The 23,707-nt window shown below is 34.5% G+C and overlaps 1 protein-coding gene and 1 long non-coding RNA gene across 2 annotated transcripts; one reads left to right on the plus strand and one right to left on the minus strand.

The window, feature by feature from the left end:
* The first annotated feature begins 3,129 nt into the window (after nucleotides 1–3,129).
* Nucleotides 3,130–22,965, plus strand: LOC125049982 (dnaJ homolog subfamily C member 16). Its single transcript, XM_047649563.1, has 14 exons — nucleotides 3,130–3,517; nucleotides 3,681–3,857; nucleotides 4,363–4,449; nucleotides 4,858–5,138; nucleotides 5,963–6,143; nucleotides 7,237–7,438; nucleotides 7,909–8,104; nucleotides 8,367–8,590; nucleotides 9,956–10,128; nucleotides 11,172–11,300; nucleotides 15,118–15,219; nucleotides 16,126–16,327; nucleotides 17,349–17,478; nucleotides 18,722–22,965. Exons 1-14 carry the CDS (start codon nucleotides 3,342–3,344, stop codon nucleotides 18,820–18,822), a joined length of 2,361 nt encoding a protein of 786 aa, XP_047505519.1. The 5' UTR covers nucleotides 3,130–3,341; the 3' UTR covers nucleotides 18,823–22,965.
* LOC125049992 lies at nucleotides 12,262–13,930 on the minus strand. Its single transcript, XR_007117081.1, has 2 exons — nucleotides 13,058–13,930; nucleotides 12,262–12,789 (listed from the first exon to the last, which is right to left on the minus strand). It is a non-coding gene; the product is annotated as an uncharacterized LOC125049992 (long non-coding RNA).
* Nucleotides 22,966–23,707: the final 742 nt, after the last annotated feature.

Raw genomic sequence — 23,707 nt, forward strand, 5'->3', positions numbered from 1 at the left:
AAAATATTTTTTTGTAGTTAGATGCATGGAAGTAATAGTGTGTATTATAATTAATCGCAGATTCTAAATGTAATTATTGTGTCAATTTCGCAGCCAACTAGCTTAATTAGCCGTTGAATTAACAGCCTAGCCTTTTAACTAAACGGCGCCGTTTAACTAACGGCCTGAAAGATATTCAGCCGTAGCGTTTGTTACAACATTTAATAAACTGGCTGGCTAATGCTTAGGCCATTCGTACGATAGTCATTATTTGGCAGAAATAAAAATTGAGACATGACAAAAAATTGTTCTTTTAAAATTAAATTGCTTTAGCCGAATTCACATTATTATTGTCACTACACTCTTCCATTGTACTTGTTGTTTTTCATGAAAATTTGGAAAACACCAAAGTGTGCCGACGCCATATTGACAGTTTGAAGAGTTTCTTTTCGAGTTTGAGAGTGGCCGAAAGTGGAATTAAATTTAAATTAACAGTCAACAGGCTAGGCAATGGAACGTCATCGATACAAGTCATTTGCCTAGCTGTTTAATCAACTGATTTAACAGCTGACTGACTTAGTCAGTTGACTAAACAAGACTATATTTTTTTAGTTTCAGTCTCGACGACATCCGGTATTATTTAGTATGGTCTTTGGGCCACACTGATCTATTTAGGAAGCCACTAGGCTTCAGCGTGCGTCCTCATCCTTGATCGTAGGTTCTATGTGCGCATTTAACATTCGCTCGAACGGTGAAGGAAAACATCGTGAATATCCGGCCTTAGACCCAAAAATTCAACGGTGTGTGTCAAGTTCAGGAGGCTGATCACCTACTTGCCTATAGGATTGACAAATGATCATGAAAGAGATACAGAAATCTGAGGGCCATGCCATGTCAACAATGTGAACATGCCATGTCAACAATGTCAATTATTTGCATATGCAGAATGCACATTTTCTTATCAAAATAGTGCGAAAGTTGAAAAGAAAAGGGTACCGTAATGTTATTATCAAATGTCTTTCTGAGTGAAAACTAAGCAGTCGTTTCTTTCTTGAATAGGTTATTAAATCATACGATACTTTACAAACTTGATTGATCACCAGCACCTCTGCCCTCTCCACTATCCATTCTTTCCTCTGTTAACTTTTCTCTTCACGTTATAAATTAAGAGAGACTAAAGTTGAAGGAAATGTGGTGTACATTTTCGACAATGTTCTAAATAAAAGAGATCAAAAATCTATTAAGAGTAGAGTAGATTAGGGCGTAAAAAATACCTACCAATGACATTTTTTTTAAATCTGAAACTACTGATGTTTTCGCAATTTAAATTGGGTCATTAAACCACCATATGGAAACAGCCACCAAGTATTTCCGAACCAATTCGATTTAGGGTCCTTCAACAAAAGAGCGTACCAATTCTTAAAAGTCCTTGCGAGCCCTCTGGCAATGTAAGTGGCTTTGGGCGGCATCACAAGAAAATATGTATTTATTATAACAACTTGATTTATCGTTGGTTAAATGCGCAAAAATTAAAGCCTATCGGTAAAAACTCACTACACATTCTACAACTAGGTTTTTACATTTTTATTTAATTAAAAAGAAAATACTTCTCTATTGCCAACCAATTCTTATTATTGGGCCGTGTACATCTAAGTTAGACAATTAAATTTCATTTAATTAACTGAAATCGATCTTAAAACGTAAATTCCATAGATGCCCGTTTTTGTTTAGTAATTTAGACTAGAGAAATATTTAGAGACTAAAAGAGTTTTCTTGTTAGAAAAAGCTACTGTAGTATCTATATATTAATATAAATCTATCATTAAATAAAAACATACATTTCTAGCAAATAAAGCCAATAGTAATACACTGGCACCATTGTAATGTACTGGTGTGCATAATAGCGGTTACTGTGTATTACAATCTAGATTCTAGACTAATCTAAATATTATATAAATCGTCCCAGCGGATGTTCGAAATTTAAATTAAATATTATGTATTTTTGAATACTGATGCTAATCGTGAAATTCATCTAACATTTTTATGCAGTTTCATGCCCAGTTTGCATATAAATACGTCGATATCTTTTGGTTTTAATGAATACATCGACTTGGGAAAAATACACTGAAAATTGCTGAAGTGTTATATTTTTTCACTCGAGGAGAATTCTCCCTTTAGGTTGGAGGAAATGTTTGTCATCCAAGGAATCGTGCGTCTCGAATTAATTATGATGGACGTTAGATATTTTTCGTATCAATTCATAATCAGACAATGACCAATTCTACCAAACCTACCTATTTGTTCAATAAAGTAAATAAATAAATAGATTGCACATATTACTAGAGGAAATAAATATGGCATAATGAAAAAATAATATAGATACTTATCGCAAATATTTTCTAGATATTTATGACTGTTTATTTAATAAAAAATATTTTATTTAACACAAAAATCTGATAACAATCTTTATTATCATAATCGGGTTTACCCCCCGATATGGATGTTTTATATCAAAAGACGTAGCTTTCCAGAATATTTAAAATTTAATGTTATGCTGACTTAAAATAATTAAATGACATACCTATTTTACTAACAACTTTCTCTATCTAATTGCGCCTATGTCGAATTAGAGAAACGGGTTGAAAGAAAGTTGGGGTGGGTCTTGAGCTATTAGCATGCAGCACACCGGAGGTGAATGTGGTTGCATTATTAAGGGTGGTTTACCTTTCGGTGCGGCGCGGGCGGCAAGCGGCATATTTTTTTTTTTAACTAGCAGCTGCTCTGGCTTTGCACGGCTGAACATTTGTTTAATAATATAGTATATTCTATAGCCTAAGTTCAGCAGAGATAGTGTTTCTAATGGATAAAGCATTTTTTTAATCAGTCTAGGAGTTTTGGAGCCTGTTCAATGCAAGCAAACAAATAAACAAATGATTCTTCTTTATAATTTTAATGTACGTTAAATAGAAATGGCTTGTAGAAACAGTACGCAAAGTCCAATAGCCAATAAATTCTCATGACTTATTTTCCAGTCGGTTACCACAGCCAAGCCTGAAATATAATTTTATTCCGTGCCTATGCGTAACTTCTATCGTTGAGTTATGACAGCTTGTAGCGAGAGTGACTGTTGACGTTCTCCGTACTTTGACGTTTATTATTTTCAGTTTTTCCGAGATTTTCCCGAATTCGCAACTTTTCAACATCTCGTTCTATTTTAAGACGAATGAGTGATAAGACTCTTAATTATTAACTAGATCTATTACTAATGTTGTTTGACATGGAGTTTTTGAACTCGGCATGAGTCCCACTTTATGAATTATTGTGAAAAGGTTCGGTTTCCGGGACTGCTATAATTTAAGAATATGCAATGGAACTGCAAGTGTTGGAAAGGGCGATGGCTTTGCGTGCTTTTAATGTTGGTGTTGTGCCCTCTCATATTGTGCCAGAAAATCGGTGACCCATATCAAATACTGGGTATACATCGTCGAGCAACATTGCCTGAAATACGCAAGGCGTATAGGCAATTGGCGAAAGAATGGTAAGTGATTAAAATCAATGAATCTTTGTTGTGTCATATATATTTGCAGATCATTTTATAATCAATAAATTCATTAATTAATCCATTATATTCTCAGTCAAGTTAGGGATAAAAGATCTTTACAGTATTCAACATTTTCAATAAATGTGTGTTTAATTCCTAGGCACCCAGACAAGAATGAGGATACAAATGCTGAATCTCGGTTTGTTGAGATCAAGCAAGCATATGAACTGCTATCAGACGCAGAGCGCAGACAGGCATACGATTTATATGGCATCACCAATGAAGATGACCATATGTACAAGCAAAGACATGACTACAGTCAGTATGCAAGGTTTAGGTAAGTAAATTTATCTTTGAGCGTAAGAGATTTTTAAATTTACGCTTATTATGTATTGAAATTGCAATAAAATTAAGTAACCATATTTAAAACTCATTTAATTGTGCTTTCACAATTCTAGCATGTTTTAATATAGCTAAGCAAATTGATTGATTTATTTTTGGCAATTTTATGTAAATTGCTTTCTTTGACTAATAAAGCTTAGTCAGACAGTTGGAATGTGTGATACGAACCATTTAACAGAAGCATTGAATAAATATTTTTCCTTAAGATATTTTAAGAACAATAAATTTGTGATTGCAAGACATCTGCAATATATCTGCTAAAAGTTTGTTAGTTGATTACTTTTAGGTTTTAAACCTTGGTGAAAATTTAATTATTACATTTAGCTTTAGTTAATAATACTTTAATTGTTCCTTTAGTAATTGGTTTTTTGTACTTAAATCTAAGAATCTATATCTGTATTTCAGTTTAAGTTCAGTATTACAATTAATGTTTTTTTCAGCAATGATCCATTTGATTTCTTCAGTGCCCATTTTCGTTCACAAGACCAAGATATAACATTGTTCCACAAATTGTCTGTTACTACCAGGTATCTAATTTTTATCACTTACTTTAAAAAAAATCCCTACTTGTGTAAATGTGAGTGCTATAATTTTATGTATATTACTAATAGTTTTTTTTAGATGAGTCTGTGCCAGGAAAGGCTTACAAAAATGTTTCATGGAGCAGACCTTCATAATAATAAGTTTATAATGAATCAATTAGTTAATTGTAGGTTTTGTAACTGTATGCAACAGGGAAATATTTAACTGTTATTTAAGATTAGTTTGGGCACTAATCATTAAAGTGCCAGTATTAACTATACTCTTGGTTCATTGTAAATATATGTAAAAAATAATTGTTTTGATGTCTGCAATTTAAATAAATCCTTTTTCTTTACATAGGGAACATTACAACTTATAATGCAATCATAAAACTTAAACAATACTATTTTCAGACATTTTGAAAACAATATACTCGAAAAGAGTGTCAACACACCAGCTCTGGTGCTGTTCTATACAGACTGGTGCTTTGACTGTGTCCGATCGGCGTCTTCGTGGAGAAAACTGGTAGAAGCCCTTCAGCCACTGGGAGTAACCCTGGCGACAGTCCATGCCGGCCATGAAGCCAGCTTAGCAAGAAGACTTGGGGTACATGGAGTACCTTGTCTGACATTTGTATTGGATAAACAGATCTATATTTATAAGGACAGTTTAACATCATTGCCAAAGGTGTTAGGTAAGTTGATAGATTACTTTTGATTGAAACTAGTTTATTATTTATATGTATTATAAAGTTTTTACATAATGCAAATATTTATGTTGAAACATCAAAAATGTATATGTTAGTGTGAAGAATTGTACCAAAATGGCTGGCTTCCAAAAAGCTAGGTGTTTTAGGTAGGGCTAAGCAATATTTCACTGAGGTACAGATGCATCTCTACAAGGCTCAAATTCATATATGATGAGGTCACCCTCATATGGAATACTGCTCACACCTCTGGGCCGGTGCTCCCAAATATCAGCTTATCGAATTGTCAACTTCAATGTCCAACTGATCGGCTTGATTCTCTCTCTAAGCTGAGACATTGCGTCTCTATGCGTATTCTACAAAGTGTACTTATGGTGAGTGTTCTGAATAGTTGTTTGGGTTGATGCCTCATTTCAACTCAATACGAGCCATACCAATTCATCAGCATCACCTTGATGGTTGGAAGTCTTCAACAGTCCGCTTGACAAGACAATTCCTTTTGCGAACTAGCGACTCCCGGTTGGGGATTTCCTTGAGAGATACCTCCAATTGTTTAAAGTAAGAGTATACTCCTTTCTCAAAGGCCGCCAACGCACCCACAAGAAAATGGGTGTCCAGAGGCTGCGATGACTGCCCTCTTTGGGAGTCCCGTAGGGTTGTTTGTCCTATTCTAAAAACAAAAAAAAACTATAAAAATAATAAGTATTTTTTAATTTGTGTCTCCTATAAAATTAGTCCTTAGATTTCGACTAGTTGAGCCATGCTTTCTTTGCAGACCTTGAAAGATATATTAAACGTTTTTTTATTTACAGAATACATACGTTGGAAGTTCCCATACAGACTGATACATAATTTGAACGATGGCAACGCGGACGCATTTTTGAACGACTTCGAGGACAATAAAGTGAAAGCTCTGATATTTGAGGAAAGACATTTGATTAGACTGCGATATCTGATCACCGCTTTTCATTATAGGGACTGGGTGTCGTTTGCGTAAGTAATTTTCCCATCTCTCAAGGGAGCGTTCAAGTATTACGTCACGCAATTTTTGGAGATTATTGCCCCCCCCCCCCCCATGTAACGCGCCGTAACGTTTTTCTGTACCCAAGTATAGTAAAACGTTTCGTGACCACCTAGTGACTCTTTATACCTAAAAGTTACCATTACGTGGTGTAAAATAACGCGTAATTAAATCCCGGCCCCACATCGTAACGTTTTACAAAAGGACCCCCTCCCCCCCAAAATTCGTTACGTAATACTTGAACGCTCTCCAAGGTGTCAGTTCGACAGACAGGGACCAGTGACAGAACACCACGAGCTTCATTAGACATAAAGCCCTATCCTGCTCAATCGTGACTTTTGTAATTCTTGTATTTCTTATTCTTTTGTATTGCATGATGCATCGCAATTCATGAATCCGTGAGATTAGCTTTAGTTTTTATTTTATTAAAAAAAAATTGTATTATTTTATATTAAGGTTGGTGATTCTATAATATTTGGTTATGCAATTCTTGCACTTTACCCATGATATAAAAACTTTTTTATTTTTTCCTTACTGGGGTTGCCTGGAAGAGATCGCCTGTTAGCGATAAGTCCGCCTGTTGCATCCCTTATAATTTGTATGTGTTATGTTATTTGATTTTCTATAAATGTAACGTGTGTAAATAAATAAAAAGACTGTCTTTGGCCTGGATAAGTAGTGTCGTGTGTCGCGTTCGAAAAGTGCTTTATCGAATATTTCAGCGTGCGACTCTCATACCTGATGTCGTAGGTTCGATCCCCGACTGTGCACCAATGGACTTTCCTTCTATGTGCTTATTGAATATTTGCTCGAACGGTGAAAGAAAACATCCTGAGGAAACCGACATGTCTTAGGCAAAAAGTCGATGGCGTGTGTCAGGCACTGGAGGCTGATCACCTACTTGCCTATTCGATTTAAAAATGATCATGAAACAGATTCAGAAATCTGAGGCCAAGACCTAAGAGGTTGTAGCGCCACTGATTTATTTATTTTTTTTATAAATGAAGAGTTGTTTTGGCTTAGCGTTGAATAAAATATTCCCTTAGTAATAATTACAAATTTCAGTTTCGTCGACATATCAGCCCAGAACACACAAAACCTAACTGCTAGATACAAAGTGCAGAGGAATATGGATACAATGGTTTTATTAAAGGAAGATTCATCTGAAGCCGCCGCCACAGTCAGCACCACAGAGATAGCGACACAGACTCTCACACAACTCATAGAAGCTAATCAGATATTGACCTTGCCTCGACTCTCTTCTCAGGTGAGATTTATTTAGTTCTAAAGAATTTTATTAAAAAAAAAAAAAACATTATGTTACTAGTTAAGTTCGGTAGCGGTTGTATGGATAAGACAAAAATGTAAAGTATCGAGAAATTAAAATACCGAGAGATTCAAATTACCGAGAGATTCAAATTACCGAGAGATTCAAATTACCGAGAGATTCAGATTACCGAGAGATGCAGGTTACCGAGAGATTCAAATTACCGAGAGATTCAGATTACCGAGAGATGCAGGTTACCGAGAGATTCAAATTACCGAGAGATTCAGATTACCGAGAGATGCAGGTTACCGAGAGATTCAAATTACCGAGAGATTCAAATTACCGCAAGATTCAAATTCCCGAGAGATTCAAATTGCCGTGATATTCAAAGTTACCGAAAGATTCAAATTATTATCGAGACCCGCTGTACTTTAGGAAATAAATGTCTAACTAAAATGTACAATTTACAGAGCGTTCTAGACACGGTATGTCCAGTGGAGTGGCGTGCCGCCCGGCGTCGTCTGTGTTGCGTTATAATAACACGTGACTCGCACGTGCTACGAGACCTACGTCCGCTCGCCAAGCGTGCGCCCGAGCGACTGAGATACGCGTACTTGTATGCGCATAAGCAACCGGAATTTGTTACTGCATTGGCCAATGTTTCCGGTGAGTCAAATTTAACACAATTTGTTTATTATTTTATGATAATTTGTATCATTGGCAAATTCATCTTAACATGACCCTGTACTACTACCATCTTTTAAAATTCTCATGAATGGATTTAATATTTAATTATATTAAAAGCGAGGGTTCGATTGCCTTACAAATATTGTATTTTTTATGACTTGTATTTTTGTGATACTCTTTGTGTGACTATATATTTACATTTATATAGATAAAATAACTATTAACCAAATTAACTCTCCAGGTATAGACCTCTCGTCAATAGAACACCGCATTGTGGTAATATGGCGGCGTGAAGCGACGAGAGTTCAATTTGAGTGGTTAAACGAATCTTGGCCGAGTTGTGCCAGGTGTGATGATGACCCGACATACCAACAGAGGCTTAATGAGACCACGAGAGCGTTGGAACAGCTGGTCAAGAGGCTGCTCAAACCCAATGAAGTGGTGGCTTATGAAGCTAGAGTACAAGTAAGTGAACAAAAGAAGTGCGTGCGTACACAGTACACATGTCAGAAGTGAAACTTTTTTGCAAACTAATTATTACTAAGGTAAAAGCCCCAATAGATGATCATGTACCAGTATATGATCACTCCATGTATTGGTATATCTATATTCACACTGTTTACACTTTACACACTGTATACGTGATAATATAAATAAAAAAATGTGTGCGTGTACTAGGTGTACACACGTAAGAAGTGAAACTTCTTTATGACCTTATTTTTCGAAAAATTGTCTACTATATGCAACTTTACTGAAATTGGTTAAATAAAGTTAAATTAGATAAAGTTTAACAAAAGGCTTTTATTATCATAGACATGAATACAAATACAATTATTTCATTTTAACTTGTTACTGTACTACTATGTAGTACTAAGATTATTAAAGAATTTCATTAATTGTAGTAGAATTATTAGTATTACTATCATTGTTATTGTTATTATATATTTTTGTTACTAATGGCTTCGAATCTCTTCGGATCAACCGTGGTAGGGACAAGAAAAAGATGGCGCGTAACCGAAAAATGTGACAAATGTTTGTAAATTTTTTTCCAACGCCGATAAAGAAGTTTGACTTCAAAAAGCAACATGGCGCGTAACCTGCTAAAAAATTTCTCCCATACGTCGATAAAGAAGTTTCACTTCAAAAGATGGCGCGTAACGGACAAATGTGTCGCGTAACGAAAAAATGTTACACTAAATTATTTTCCAACCCCGATAAAGAAGTTTCACTTCAAAAGATGGCGCGTAACGGACAAATGTGACGCGTAACGAAAAAATGTTACACAAAAATTTTTTCCAACCCCGATAAAGAAGTTTCACTTCAATAAAAAATCTGCGTTTACTGCACAAGACGTTAGGCCACAGAATTGCCATTTAAAGTTCTAATATGTAACTACTAAACGAGTACATCAACCAATAGCGTGTATTTTTTCTCGATCTCCCTTACTCTCTTTCAATCTTTCTCACTATAGCTCTCCACCACCTATCGCACCATGGCACTGTGCGTGATGGGACGTTCGCTCTATCTTACTCTCTCTCGATCTTTCTCATTTGCTTGCGCCCTACTCTAGCTCCATGGCTATTTGCTTCATGCTACGTTCGCCTTTTCTCACTCTCTCTCAATCGGTCTCAATCGCTCTCTCCCTTTTCTTCGACAAAAACGGTGCACATCTTCGTGACGTTAATATTATTGCGTTTCATCCGTACATTTTTACCCTCATCTAAAGAAGTTTTACTTCAAAAACGATTGAGAAATCAAATTCCTTCTTTTTCTTCCTTTCCTTCACTTTTCTCTTAGTGTACAAAGTGCCTTATGAATGAATATTTTCAGGAATTACTAGACGAAGCGGCGAAAAGTGCGATATGGCGAGCATTCCTCAAAGTAGGGGAGTGGAGCGAACGGACAATTCTCGCCTTGAGGACTCAGCACGCGATATCAGCCATATCCGTACTAGCCACTGTCGTGTTGGTACTTGCCATTGGATATTTGATGGCGTATCTTATGTGAGTATAGAAGAAAGTCCTTTTGAGCTATGCTCGTATAGTAGCATCTGCGAAAACTTACCAAATCTGTGGTACAAACCATAGAAATTGATTGTCTGTGACTGTTTGGCGCCATAATTGCCTGTCAAGTGTCTTTCACACAGTGTTGCCAACTTGAGGGTTTTTTACTCAAATTAATGGGGATTTAAGGTGTTTTGGTACAAGATTAAATTCATAATTTTATACAATTTATATAGTCTAGAACCCAACCAATAAACTAAACCAAGGAAATACTCAAAGCGTGGCTACATACAGCTATTTTATAGTACTTGAATGTATTTTTGATGCATATTTGAAATTACCTCTCAAACCTAGTGAACAACAATAAATTCTGGGTTTTTTAATCGATATTTAAGGGTTTTTGAAGTCGGTCCAAGGAGGAACATCCTGTAGGAGAACGAGCGCTGCGTTTTCTTCACCACAGTACTTTGTTGTGCGGTACAATCATAGCACTAGTATAGCAAAGTTATATTGTAATTCAAAGCGTAAAATTGTATTGCATTTCGAAATGTATTTATCATATTGAAATATTTAAGAACTTCGGAAATTAAACGAAATATTTCTTTAACCGGTTGATAAAAATTATTTGAAATATGATATCCGTTCTTATATATAAAATAACTAGCAGACTCGGCCAAGCGTTGCTGTGGCTAAGGTTTTTGTTATATTACATAGTAGTAAACTATTCAAGGGAAACGGTAGGAGAACGAATGTGAAAGGTAGGTAGGTAGACTTATGTGAAACGTTGATACTTTTAACACAGCGCCATCTGTTAGAATTGTATCAAATAATAAACAAATATTTTGCAATAAAATAATATTGCGACTATAATTTGAGAATTAAACTACCCTATCTTTTAAGTTGGATCAAACTACACACGGTGTGCAAATTTGATTGATATCGGTTCGGTAGTTTAGGAGTCCATTGAGGACAAACATTGTGACACGAGATTTATATATTAAGATTTTCGAAATTGGTTCAATATTATTACATTTTAATTTCAGTCGCGTAGAAGAAGAGTCTGTACAACGTCAAAAACAGGAGAGACGCGACCAAAATGGCGGCAAAAAGGAAACAAAACCAGAGATGAGAATGCACGAACTCAGAGCTGAGAAGTATAATGGACTTGTCAGGTCGGCCATTTTTAATTTTATTGTGTATTTAAATGATAAAAATAAGTATAGTTATCTCTTCCGGAATGGGCTATGTCAGCCCGATCACGCCGCGCCCTGCTTTTATAACAAGAATGAGTGGATTTTTCAGCTTCAGGGAGCGTTCAAGTATTACGTAACGAATTTTGGGGGGGAGGGGGTCTTTTTGTAAAACGTTGCGATGAGGGGCGGGGATTGAATTACGCGTTATTGTTAATATTATTTTTTTTGGACTTTCCAATACTTTACAGCACATAATGGTAACTTTTAGATATAACCCAAGTAACACGTAATCTGTATATTCACTGAAGTAAAGACTGATTTACGTTTTAAAGTCAGACTATCACTTTAAATCAGTTTTGACTTAGTTTAAATGCTTTTCAGTAGAATGTGGTAAAATTTATAATGCATGAAGCTATTGTATGGTCTAAAAAATAAGGTTAATTGGCTTATAATCATACTAAAACATTAATTACTTTTAATATACAGCACCTTAAACAGCATTTACACTAACACAAAGGTTAAGACCTTATATTAGTAAATAAGAAAACCTAATACATTAAATAAACGTTGTCGAAATACTTTATAGTGAACTTAGATTTATTAACACATTTTTAAGATTAAACGCATTTTTATAATCTTTTCTTATGCTTATTTACAGCTAAGCATTAGCCAAACATTTACTAAAGTTTTAGCTCTGTTATCTTCTTACTTTATTGTTACTTTAAAGCTTTCAGCACTATTTAGATAAATAAAAATTTAATTTTATTACTATAGGTCATAATTTGGCCATAAAACCATGAGTAGTATGATTATTTTCATTTGTGCGTTAGTATATATATATACTCATTAGTAATTTTATGTCGCACGTGTCACGTTGTTGTCATGAATAAACAGTGGAAAAAGACTAAGAGAACAGGTGGAGTAAAGAGAAAGATAAAAATGGAATACTCAAATTTTATATCTGGTTTAAGTAATGAAAAACGTGTTCCAAACAATGATACTCTTGATACACAAAATACAGAACAATCGGTAGTTGTGTATGAGCCAAGCACCGTTCAAGAAGTTCTAGCAAGTGGTTCCGTAGTACATTCAAGATTTGAAAATGAAAATTATTTTGCAGAAGTGTTACTAGTTGGTCGGCCAAGTTATTGAAATCTGGTAATCCTGACATTGCGAGCTGGGTTTCTCTTTGGTCTTCATAAATAGTGGGGCCGGTATCTGTGTCGCTATGCTGCATCATAATTGACAATTCCTCGTCAGCATCTTCATAGGTTAAAAAACCCGTCCGTTTGACTTTACAAGGCAACACTGACCAATCTGCGCGAGGCTTGGAATTTTTATTCCTTACTAATGCAGACTCATTAGGTCTTTTTGGATATCGCAGTTGACGCTGACTTTCCCACCCGCTTGGAACAATAAACAGTTTAGTTGATCCCCTTTCGGTCGTTTGCACAATTTTAAAAGGCATCTGAAAAAAACAATTGAGCTTATTTAGGACTTAATAGAGAAGGTACTTTACCTTAAAACTAAATAAGTACCCGTATAACGCGTGCCCTTAAAACGTATTTACAAAAAGTTCCTTTAATTACAATGTGCGAAAAATAAGATTATAATATCGTGTTTCAATTCACTAGGTACTTTTATGTAGTGGCACGCTTAGCGTAGGAGTATACCTACCTTAGTAGGTAATCTACCTTATTATTCCTTTCCTATACACACTACAACTAAATTTGTACCTGTAAGGGATCGTGATCACGCCGGTGTTTAAATTAATTCAAAAATAAAATACACAATATTTAGCAAATGAGCGCGCGTCGTCACAGGGACAGGAATCAAGTACTACTAATGAATAGAGGTCGTTCTCTTGGTACAAGTGACGTCACGTTTTGTAGGGATTGTTGTTTTATCGACTTTAAGTCGCACGTCCCGTTCGTTCTATTCGGGCACATGATTCAGGGAATTCCCCAACTCATTTATTGTGATAATGATTTTATACTTACACTTGGCAAATTATCTAACTGGAGACAGATAAAATATGAAAGACGTGGAGTAGGGTATCATGTAATTAAGGGATTCTAAATTATTATTTCGGTACCCTGATTAACACTATAGCAATCCATTTTTATGACGTATAAGGGTAATAAACATTATAACATGCCTAAAAAGTGTTACTATAATGCTAAAGATATCACTTAGATATTTTTTATGTAGGTTGAATGACTTAAGCTATTTTTTTATACTATAATAAGACTGACAACATTAAAAGACACTAGTTGAAAGTTTAGAACATTAATATTACATGACGCCATTTGCTTTCTGTTTTCTCGAACATAAAAAATAAAATTATAACACACATATGAATGAAATACTACTTATTATGTTTTTTTTATAAGCGAAGTATCGATAGAAACAATTTTATACGTTAAAATTAATGAAATCGTTAAAAAATTACAAAAGGTCAGCTGATGTCGATTCTAAATTTGTCCCTATTTTTTATTAAAAAGCATTTCTGTGACGGCGCGTGAATTATAAGCCACAAACATATATATATTTTCACATAAGACTAATACCCCCAACTCATTTGCATTCAAAACAAAATAAAATTGATGTTTGTCTTACCTTATGATAAATTATTTTCAATGAAGACACATTAAAACGTCTCCGCACAACACCAATGCACTGCAATACACTAAGCGAAATATATATAATCAATTCGGACATATAAGTTTCGATAAGTTTTTTCAAATATTTTTATACAAAGAAAATAAAACGTTCAGCCTTAGAATAAAACGTAACTTTGGCATTGTAATTCAAAAAGCTGTATAAAAGCTGTACTAACATCTAAAAAAATGCTTTTTACATTAGAATATGCTGTCTCACAACTTTACTAATGTCTGTCTTCAATAACATTATAAGCGCTGGTTAGCAGCACTAATAATATTTAAAAATGCTCAAAGCCGTATTATTTGGGGCCCAAATTGAGCTTATATGACACTTATAAACTTATAAACGGCTGATATAGTGCTACATATGCTGCTCATATACTGTTTTGCACGTAAGTCCATGCTGTTGTACGCTTCTTATAATGTTGTTTTGTGTTACTTGGGAAAGAGTCACTAAGTGCTCATGAAACATTTTACTATACTTGGGTACAGAAAAAAGTTACGGCGCGATACATGGGGGGGGGTCAATAATCTCCAAAAATTACGTGACGTAATACTTGAACGCTCCCTTATTTGTTATTGGTGAAATTTTTTATCTTAATTTAAAAATTGTATACCGCATTTACCATAGAGAGTATTCAGAGGAATTGTTCGGATTAATACCTGCAGCTGAGTTTTATTATCGGACGTCGAGGCAGAATACGAAATTTTACTGATCACCTTGACGTCCATGGTTCCACAACTGAGCGTTTTGGGCAGATATTGCCGCGCACCACCACTATGGGGAACCAGCTGCCCACTGAAGTATTTCCGAACCAAATCGACTTAGGGCCCATCAAGAGTGTTCCAATTCTTCTGGTATTGAGTGTCCATAGATTTATTTCTCTAACTTTAAAATGATAACAATACTTCTATATCACTAAAACGTCACCTTGATGGCTGCTTCCACGGCCCGCTTCACAAGACATTTTATTTTGCGAACTAGCGGGGTTCTTCCCAAACCAATTGTTTAAAGAAAGATCCCACAAAGGCCGATAACGAACCCACTAAAATGAGTGCCCATGGGCTGCAAAAACTGCCCTTTTTTTGCGACCATTGCCCTCCTAATTTGTTAACTTTTTTTTCTTTTTCAGACTACAGAAGCCGGGTTGCCGGACGATTGTCTTGTTGGTGGACATGCAAAGTCGTGTGCAGCTCTTGTCCAAATTTCATAAAATCGTTTGGCCTTATCGCAAGTAAGTAGAACCAAGAGGTCCTAGGTTTGATGCCGGACTACACAGTTAGAGCGCGGCCACACGTCAAACGTCATCCTACTAAAGTTGCAGTTTCCTAGAAAAGCGGTGCCGTAGATATATACAGTGTAAACTCTTTATAACGAATTTCAAGGGACCGAGCATTTTTATTCGTTATAAGGAGGGAAGAATTAATGTATAAAATTAACTCATTTTTATGTTATAGAGAGGTTTTCGTTATAACAAATGACATTATTTATTTATTCAAATTCGTTGCAAATAAAAGAAACAATACATAAAAATTATAAGGGATGCAACGGGCGGCCTTATCGCTAATAAGCGATCTCTTCCAGGCAACCCTAGTTAAGAGAAAAACTAAAAAAAAGAAACATGATGCGTGCGAGAAGTGCAGAATCCTTAATCTAAAGTAATACAAAAAAAAAATATTAATAACAAACTAAAAACTTAAAAGCTAATCTTACAAATACAGCGAATAGTGATGTAAAAGGAAACATAAGAATTATACAAGTCACGATTGATGAGGATAGGATAAGGTTAAGAAATGATTATACAGAAGAGTTTTAAAAGATGAAAGAGAGGTAGCCAATCGTACGGAGTCGGGCAGCGTATTCCACAACTTAATGGCGGAGATCGTAAATGAATTGCTTAAGAAGGATGAAGTGTGGGATGGAATTTCCAATAAACATCTATTAGAAGAGCGTAACATATAGTTAGGAGTGAACACTGTATTTCAAAAACTACTGAACCGATTTTGATGAAACTTGGACTGTTCCCTACATACCTGACTCGAATGATTTTGTTAGACACACTTACGAAATTTACAAATAAACATGTTAAGCATAACGTCCTTTTTTTAATGTCGGTTAAAACAGTTTTGAGCTTTTATAGGAACAAAACGCTAGTGTTCGCGTATCTGTGCGTGGAGCGGGGCGTGGAATGGTTCAGGCGGGTGTTGGAGCTGTCCCTCGGCGGAGGTGCTTTGAGGGTGAATGCTCGCAACTGCGTGGGAACAGTCCTGGCTCTGAACCCTCACAGGAAGTACTTCTGTATCTACCACGCGAAACATCCGGAGTGTGCTAAGCCACATAAGGTATCTATATATATTATCTGTGGATACCACGTTGCCATGGTTATATAATAAATAAAATAATAAAATAGCCTTTATTGCTGTTTCTATCTTACAATAATACTCATTAATTAATACATGCCTAACATAATTACTTTCTAAATACTTTTCTACTAAATTAAATTTAAATTACTTTCGAAGTACTTACTAAATTAAATTGGTTTAATCATTGTATGTTCGGCAACTGGATGTTTGTCTGGAACAGCTTGTCTGTCGACAAAGGCCTCCTCTAAAGATTTCCACGTATTCATGTCTTTTGCTAAACGAGTCCATACCGGACCAGCTATTTTGTTGAAGTCGTCTTCCCATCTTTTCGTTTGCCTACCTCTTTTTCTTCTGGTATCTCTTGGATACCACTCAGTTACTATCCTTGTCCATTTTTCTGTACTTTCTCTCAACATATGTCCGGTCCAACGCCATTTAAGCTGTCTGTAGATTGTGTGTACATTTTTGAATTTTGTTTTCCTTTTAATTTCTTGTAATTTTACTCTATCTCTTCTTTTATTCGTTGCCATGGTTACCGTACCTTTAAAGCGGGAAAACGTATCAATAGAAAGAAACGTATAATAAAAACAAAATGTGTACTGTAAACTATGGTAAAGTTTGTTGCCATGGTTACTTTCCTTTAGGATCCTTCAAGAAAAGAGCGTACCAATTCTTAAAAGGCCGGCATCGCACTTGCGAAACCTCTGGTAATGTAAGTGACTAGGTGGCGGTATCACTTAACATTGTCCTTCAAGAAAAGAGCGTACCAATTCTTAAAAGGCCGCCAACGCGCTTGCGAGCCCTCTGGAAATGTGAGCATAAGGAAGTACAAAATAAAACCGAATCAAACCTCCGCTGTCTCTTTTCGACATAGCATTAACACAAGTGACAGAAAGAGACAAACATATTTCTTATAATTGTATCACAAATTACAAAAGTTTTTTCATATCGAGGCCAGGTACAAAATTATCCTTTGATAAGACATTGTGAATTGTTACAGCGAATGAGTCGTATGACCCGTTCCCTTGGCGGTGGCGACATCGACCCGGAGGCCGGGGCCTTCATTGGATTCACAACTGACCCGGATTCCTCTGATGAAGACTCCTACGACCCGCCCGTACTCTTGCAAGGTATGTTGATAAGACTTGTCAACAATATATTGGATTATAACCTTAAAATCAGATTATTATTTAAATATAGTAAAAGGTAAATATGCCGCGAATACGGAATGGTCATTTGTATGGGATAACTAGCGGACCCCATAGACATTGCCCTGCATGATATTTCAAGCGATTAGGATATTAAACAAAGTATGAAAATACCGATTGCAGCGCCATCTGCCGGGCTGATTTGTGAATCTAAACCATCCAGGGCTCTACCCTAACGCATACAAAAAAAAAAACATTCAAATCGGTCCAGCCGTTTAAGAGGAGTTCAATGTACATACTGTACATACACACGTAAATGAAATTTTAATTTTAAAAATAGTATTTCTATAAGGTAATTAAAAGTAAGGACCGATCGAGAGAGACCGACCGCCATTCTCTCCCTTTTCTTCGACAAAAACGCTGCACATCAGCGTGACGTTTTTTAAAAATTTTACCCTCATGCGCTTAAAGAAGTTTCACTTCAAAAAAGACAATTTTTCGTAAGAATAAATATGTATTCATTTTTCTAAAAGGGAACTAAAAAAATAAGGCATTATATTTTGATAGATCTATCGAAAACCAAGAGCGAGATAGATAGTCCTTCCTAACATTTAAAGGGTATAAAATTCAAGGGCGTCACCAGCCGATTCTTAAGGGGGGACAGTAAACAGCACAGGATGGGGAAAAAATGAGGTGTATAAAGCAAGTAAATACATGGCCTTGAGTGTACATTTATTTAAGTAAACATCGTTACTAATAAGATATATTCATTAAAAAAGGGTACTTATGTACGCGCGTAAGAAGTTATACTTCTTTGGCATTATTAAAAATAGTTTTTTATTGCATGCAAATAATTAATGACAATTAAATAATCAAAGACTGGAAAAGGATTATAGTCACATAGTCAGTTTACATTTGAAAAATTAAATAAATAAATATTTATTATTATTCTCTTACTAGTGTAACATAAATTCTATTATTATTCGAATGTTGTTTTTAAATTATGTCCAATGCCGTAGCATCTTCCGTGGGCAACATCATTCTTTTAATTTTGTGTCACGGTGCGCGCGCCTCGTAAAATTTCACTCTCATCAATTTTTGATAACGCGCCTAAAGAAGTATAACTTCAAAAATGAGACAAATTAGTCATTAAAAAATATATATACTATTCTATAAATGGGTCCAGTGACGCCCTTGCTTGTATAGCTTACGTATTCACTTTCAGAAAATCTCCTCGATGGTCTGGAGAATTGGTTGGATCGTCTCTTCGAAGGCAGCACACATCGGTACTACATCAACTATTGGCCTGACATGACAACCAAGTGAGACCTCTTTAGTTTTAGTTCTCTTTGGTATTTTTGTTTACCACGAAGGTGGCATAAACTTTTTGCTGTCTTTTCGTGTTGGTTTGAATTTCGAACGGCTGAAAAGTCACGCCATTTGTTTTGGTGAATTTTTGTGTTTATATGTGGTTTAGATTTGGGAAGTTTTTAAGCTCTTTTACGTGGTTTTTTCTCACTTAGACCTTGTTATTTTTTTAAACAGACAGTAATTAAACCAAAAATATATTTCCGATTACTGTCTGAAGGCTTCTAGCCTGGTTATTACTGCCCAAGAATTTGACCAGTTAGATAGAGGTAGTGTGTTTAAGTCTATTGTTTGGAGGTTATCTGTGGACAAAATTTTGAGCATATTTGCTGGCCCCAATATTTTAAAATATGTAATGTGGGAATAGACAATGCAAAGTAATGACTTTGAAATTCATGTTGACATAGGATTGACAGTTAATTTTTTTTCTTGACGTAACAACTGTTTTAACTATAATTTTATTACAAAGTTATCCATTGTCTATTCTCTACGAATTGTGGTATTATAAGGATCAAATGTAATGGAATTAGTGCCTATCACAATAGTACTGATAGTCGCACATAGATGGTTAGTTTTAATTCTAATATCTAAAGGACTATTTATTGCTAAAGTTTAATTTATGTATAACGAACATTTTAGCTTTGGTCGGACACGTTTTTCAGGATTTTAGTAGTTTTATGTCGGTTTTAGCAGTCTATAGTAGAATGCCAATATTGTGAGTCTATAGTGATAATTTGTCATTTTTATATAATTTTGAAAATCCCAGGGGATTGCGACAGTCACTTTTCGACACTTTTTACAGGCTTGAGACAAATTACTCGAAAGTACATTAGCTCACGCTTTGTCACGTGGCCGTTTTCATGACACGCCACGTAGCGTTAGTGGGTTACAACTATCGAAAAGGGATTTTATCTCAAGTCCCTGCGACAATATAACTGCATTACGTAGCGCAAGTGTGCGAGCTAAAATGTGACATAGTTATTTGAATTCTACAAATTAGGTTTGCCAAAACAAAACTTTGAAGTATTTGCGTTAGTTCTAGTCAACTATTTTTTTAATGACTAGCTTGTAAATAAGGCTCTCTTCAATATCTCACAATAGCTAGTAATATATACAGTATTATACTCTGGCACTGTAGACAATAACGCCCGTATTTTTTAACGTAATTCGAATCAAAACTCCAAGGCTGTCAATTGGCAGTTCTTGAAAGTAGAGTTTGATTAATGCGGGCCTAAATTTGGTAGGCGCAATTTCTAACATATTTATTTGATTAATTTAATGAACCATCAATGCTGATACACAATTATACTCTGATTTTTAATGCCGTAGAATTCTGACAGCTATCATTTTTTGACATGTCAGAGATGGCAAACCTTTTTGGCCGGGTACATATTTCAATACGAGTCTGAACATCTGAGTCTATACATACATTTTATTGTTAGTTAATGTTTCCATTTTATTAAGTGCGGTGCTCCACATTAAAAGTGCTTTAACGGTTCATCACAAACAGTAAAAAAACGCTCAAGTAAAGATAGCATTTTTTTCTTTTTTAAAGGTTTACTAAACCTGAAATTAGTAGGCAGTGATGCCAGCTAAAGAATAAAATAAAGTTAATTCGATATATTGTTCGTGATATTGAAATATTTGTTATTTTTGTATGTCAGAATTCTACGGAATAAAAAATCAGAGCATAGAATTTATTTATTTTTAAATAATGTTCTGACATAAGAATGCATTGTTATCTGTGTAATTCATTATCGTGACTAGGAAGCAAATATGTATTCCGCGTTTGTTCAACTGTGCCTACCAAATTTAATATTTCTTAGTATTCGAATTTACAATTAATATATTCTATCTCTAACGTTTTAAAATAAGTAGTAAAATAAAACAGTGCCTACACTTTAATATTAAAAGTCACATTTTCTGCTGAATATTACCATTATTATTGTAATGTTTTGATTCCTGGGAACACCAGTTGAAACTTAAAAATATGTATTGGAAAGTTAATGTGCTTTTTTGCTTATGGTGTATAATAATTTAAAATGTATCTGAAGACACATTTGCATATAACATTGCTCTTTACCGTTCTTTAAATTCAAGGTTAGGTGATGATTTTTGGTTTCCTAACTTTGGTATTTTACATTTTCAACGTAAATAGTTTATGATATAATGGTGTTTGTTATAAACTCCATAATACTATGCATTACAAAAAATTCAACTCTTAAATGTAATGAAGCAATGAATGTTAAAACAAGACGAATTATGCATTACTTTAAATTTTAAAATATTTACTTTTACTCCATATGATACAAGAACAGGCGATGCGTTAACCATCGGATCTTCTTAAGGGCTTTTTGGGCTGCAGCCCAGGGCCTCGTGTATAAAAAGGGTCCCACGGCCGCCCCCACTGAAAGCAATAGGCGATATTTTAAAACATTCAATTATAAGGTTGGTATCCCTGAGATCAGTCAACCAATGTGCGATGCGCGTCTATCAAACGGACCGGGAATTCCCCGTCGCTTGTCGGTCGGTGTAATTTTTCGCGCTTCCGTATTTTTCGGGGGACTTCCCCGTGATAACCCAGTGAGATCCCCCACAAATTCACGATCCACCCATGACGTTAACATAATATAATATACATAATTTTCACTATTTATTACTCGTTCCTTTTTAATGCGTAAGTAAATACTTGTAGCTGGCTATATTTGTGGGTCGTACCTTCCACGATATTGATATTCTCCCTTATAATGTCTGGTATAACTCCATTATTATATACAATTAAAAAAACTTGAATTTAAAGATATCTAAAGAGCATTGAAAATAGTGTTGAATTTTCGATTGGAACTGTGTTACAATTTACCTAGTCAAGTTACGAATATGTTGTTATTAGCTATTAAGTAGTATAATTTGTGTGTATTGGGATTAAGTTGGGCGTGGCTTACAAATAGCCTTCACTAAAATAATTAAGATAATAAAAAAGATATATAAAAATAATAGCTTTTTTTCCGGTATTGAATTTAATTAAAATAAATATATTCCAATTGTTAATTATATCTGCAATGAAAGCTGTTAAATCTTAGTCACGCCCTAAAAGTAATTTTAAATAATATACCAACATGTTTCAAATTTTCTGTTAAATATAATCACAAAAATGTAATCCATTTGTCGTTGTCATGCATTTTACAATATAATTAATAACAAAGCACTTTTATGTACCTGATACCTACATCTTGCCATACAATTTAATCTCAAATAATATCAAGTATATCAAGATTTTTTATCTCTATATAATCTATCCTCTTACTGTTTTTAATAAAAAAACTAGAAATTAATTTATAAATCAGGCGACAACAGCACTTTAATTGAATCTTTATAATAATAGTATATACAAATGTTCTATTGATGTATTTGTTGAAAAAGACAGTGTAAATGTGTTTTATATGTTATCTACACTAATTCTTAATATTCACTTTAATCAATAGAATGGACTTGGCAATACTCTTCTGACCACACCAATATTAGTTATTCATAAATAAATAGTGAATATTGATTGTTACTCATTTTTATTACTGACTTAAAAATCCATTTGCGCATTCCCTCCCCCCAAATGTAGCAAGGCAAATGTAAGTGTGGCAATACCCACTAATACAATCCTCAGGATGATCTTACAAGGCTGTGTAAAGGAGGTTTTGGGGTTGCTATTGTATTTTACCTCAGTGGAATAAATATCTCTCTGTCATAACTCTACCTAGAAGGGCATACCTTCTATGTAGTAGTATATCTTTTCTCCATATCTCCTGAGGAATCTAAAAAAGGTTAAGAGATGTCTGAAAAAATAATTTCATGAATGCATCAGCTTATACAATCATAAATTCATTGCTCAGCTTTTTCTTTGTCAATATTCACACCTTTGTTTTATTGCGAGTGTGTCAATGTGTTACCATGTTTGAGCTAAAATTTACCATGTTGGGTGTTTGTATATGGGTTGTTGTTAGCTTTTGTGTATTACTAAATTATATTGTTAATTCTTTAAGATACCTACTCCTAAATTATGTCTTTATTCCAATATTGATTTGTACAATAAAGTATATTGTTCTCTCATTTGTTTATTTTATTTAAAATTCTGGTCTCATGAACTATGTATAATCATAAATCGAAAATTGAGAAGGAAATTATTAAAATGAAAATAAAATGTTAATTAAAATAAAATGTTAATAAATGAAATAAATATTTATTAACAGCAAAGCAAATACAATAGTACAGTATCTTCTAAATAAATCCTACTGGAGTCACTCATCATTTTATTTTATCCCATGTGATTATTAACTTAACACTTTTATCTGAAAGAAAAAATTAAAATTTACTAAGTACATACTTACACTTATAAACAAATATAAATTTTATTTTTTGCTATACTTATAGCAAAGTAGCGAGAGCTATTCAAGTTTATTTATTACCTGACTGGTAACTAAGCTGAATTCTTTTTAGGATTCAACTCATATTCACAGTTAGCGTATGCAAGACCGATTCCCATACCCATACCGGCAATGATTGGCCATCTCCGTCTTTTAAAGAACAATACTGATGTAAGAGCACCAAGTACTATGCCACCACCTAAAACATAACTTCTTATAATATTGATTTGCAAATTGCAATTCTGTACTAGCAAATGTATAATAAATGTAGGTAACTTAGAATAGTAGCGGCTGAAAGCAGTATTTTTCGCATAATATCAAGTGTAAATAGGAAACAAGAACTGGAAAGGTTAGGAATATTTTTCTGATTTGGTTACCTGTTTTCACAATTCCATCAGTCAAACACAAGTCCAATTTAGCAGAGTAGT

Source organism: Pieris napi, chromosome 5, assembly GCF_905475465.1.
Source record: "Pieris napi chromosome 5, ilPieNapi1.2, whole genome shotgun sequence".
Taxonomy (NCBI): Eukaryota; Metazoa; Arthropoda; class Insecta; order Lepidoptera; family Pieridae; genus Pieris; species Pieris napi.

Excerpts from the sequence above, each read along its gene's own strand:
- LOC125049982 (XM_047649563.1), top strand. The coding sequence starts at position 3,342 with ATGCAATGGAACTGCAAGTGTTGGAAAGGGCGATGGCTTTGCGTGCTT. Across the intron at positions 7,439-7,908 it reads TGCCTCGACTCTCTTCTCAG|AGCGTTCTAGACACGGTATG; the intron begins GTGAGATTTATT and ends TACAATTTACAG. Across the intron at positions 15,220-16,125 it reads ATCGTTTGGCCTTATCGCAA|GAACAAAACGCTAGTGTTCG; the intron begins GTAAGTAGAACC and ends GAGCTTTTATAG.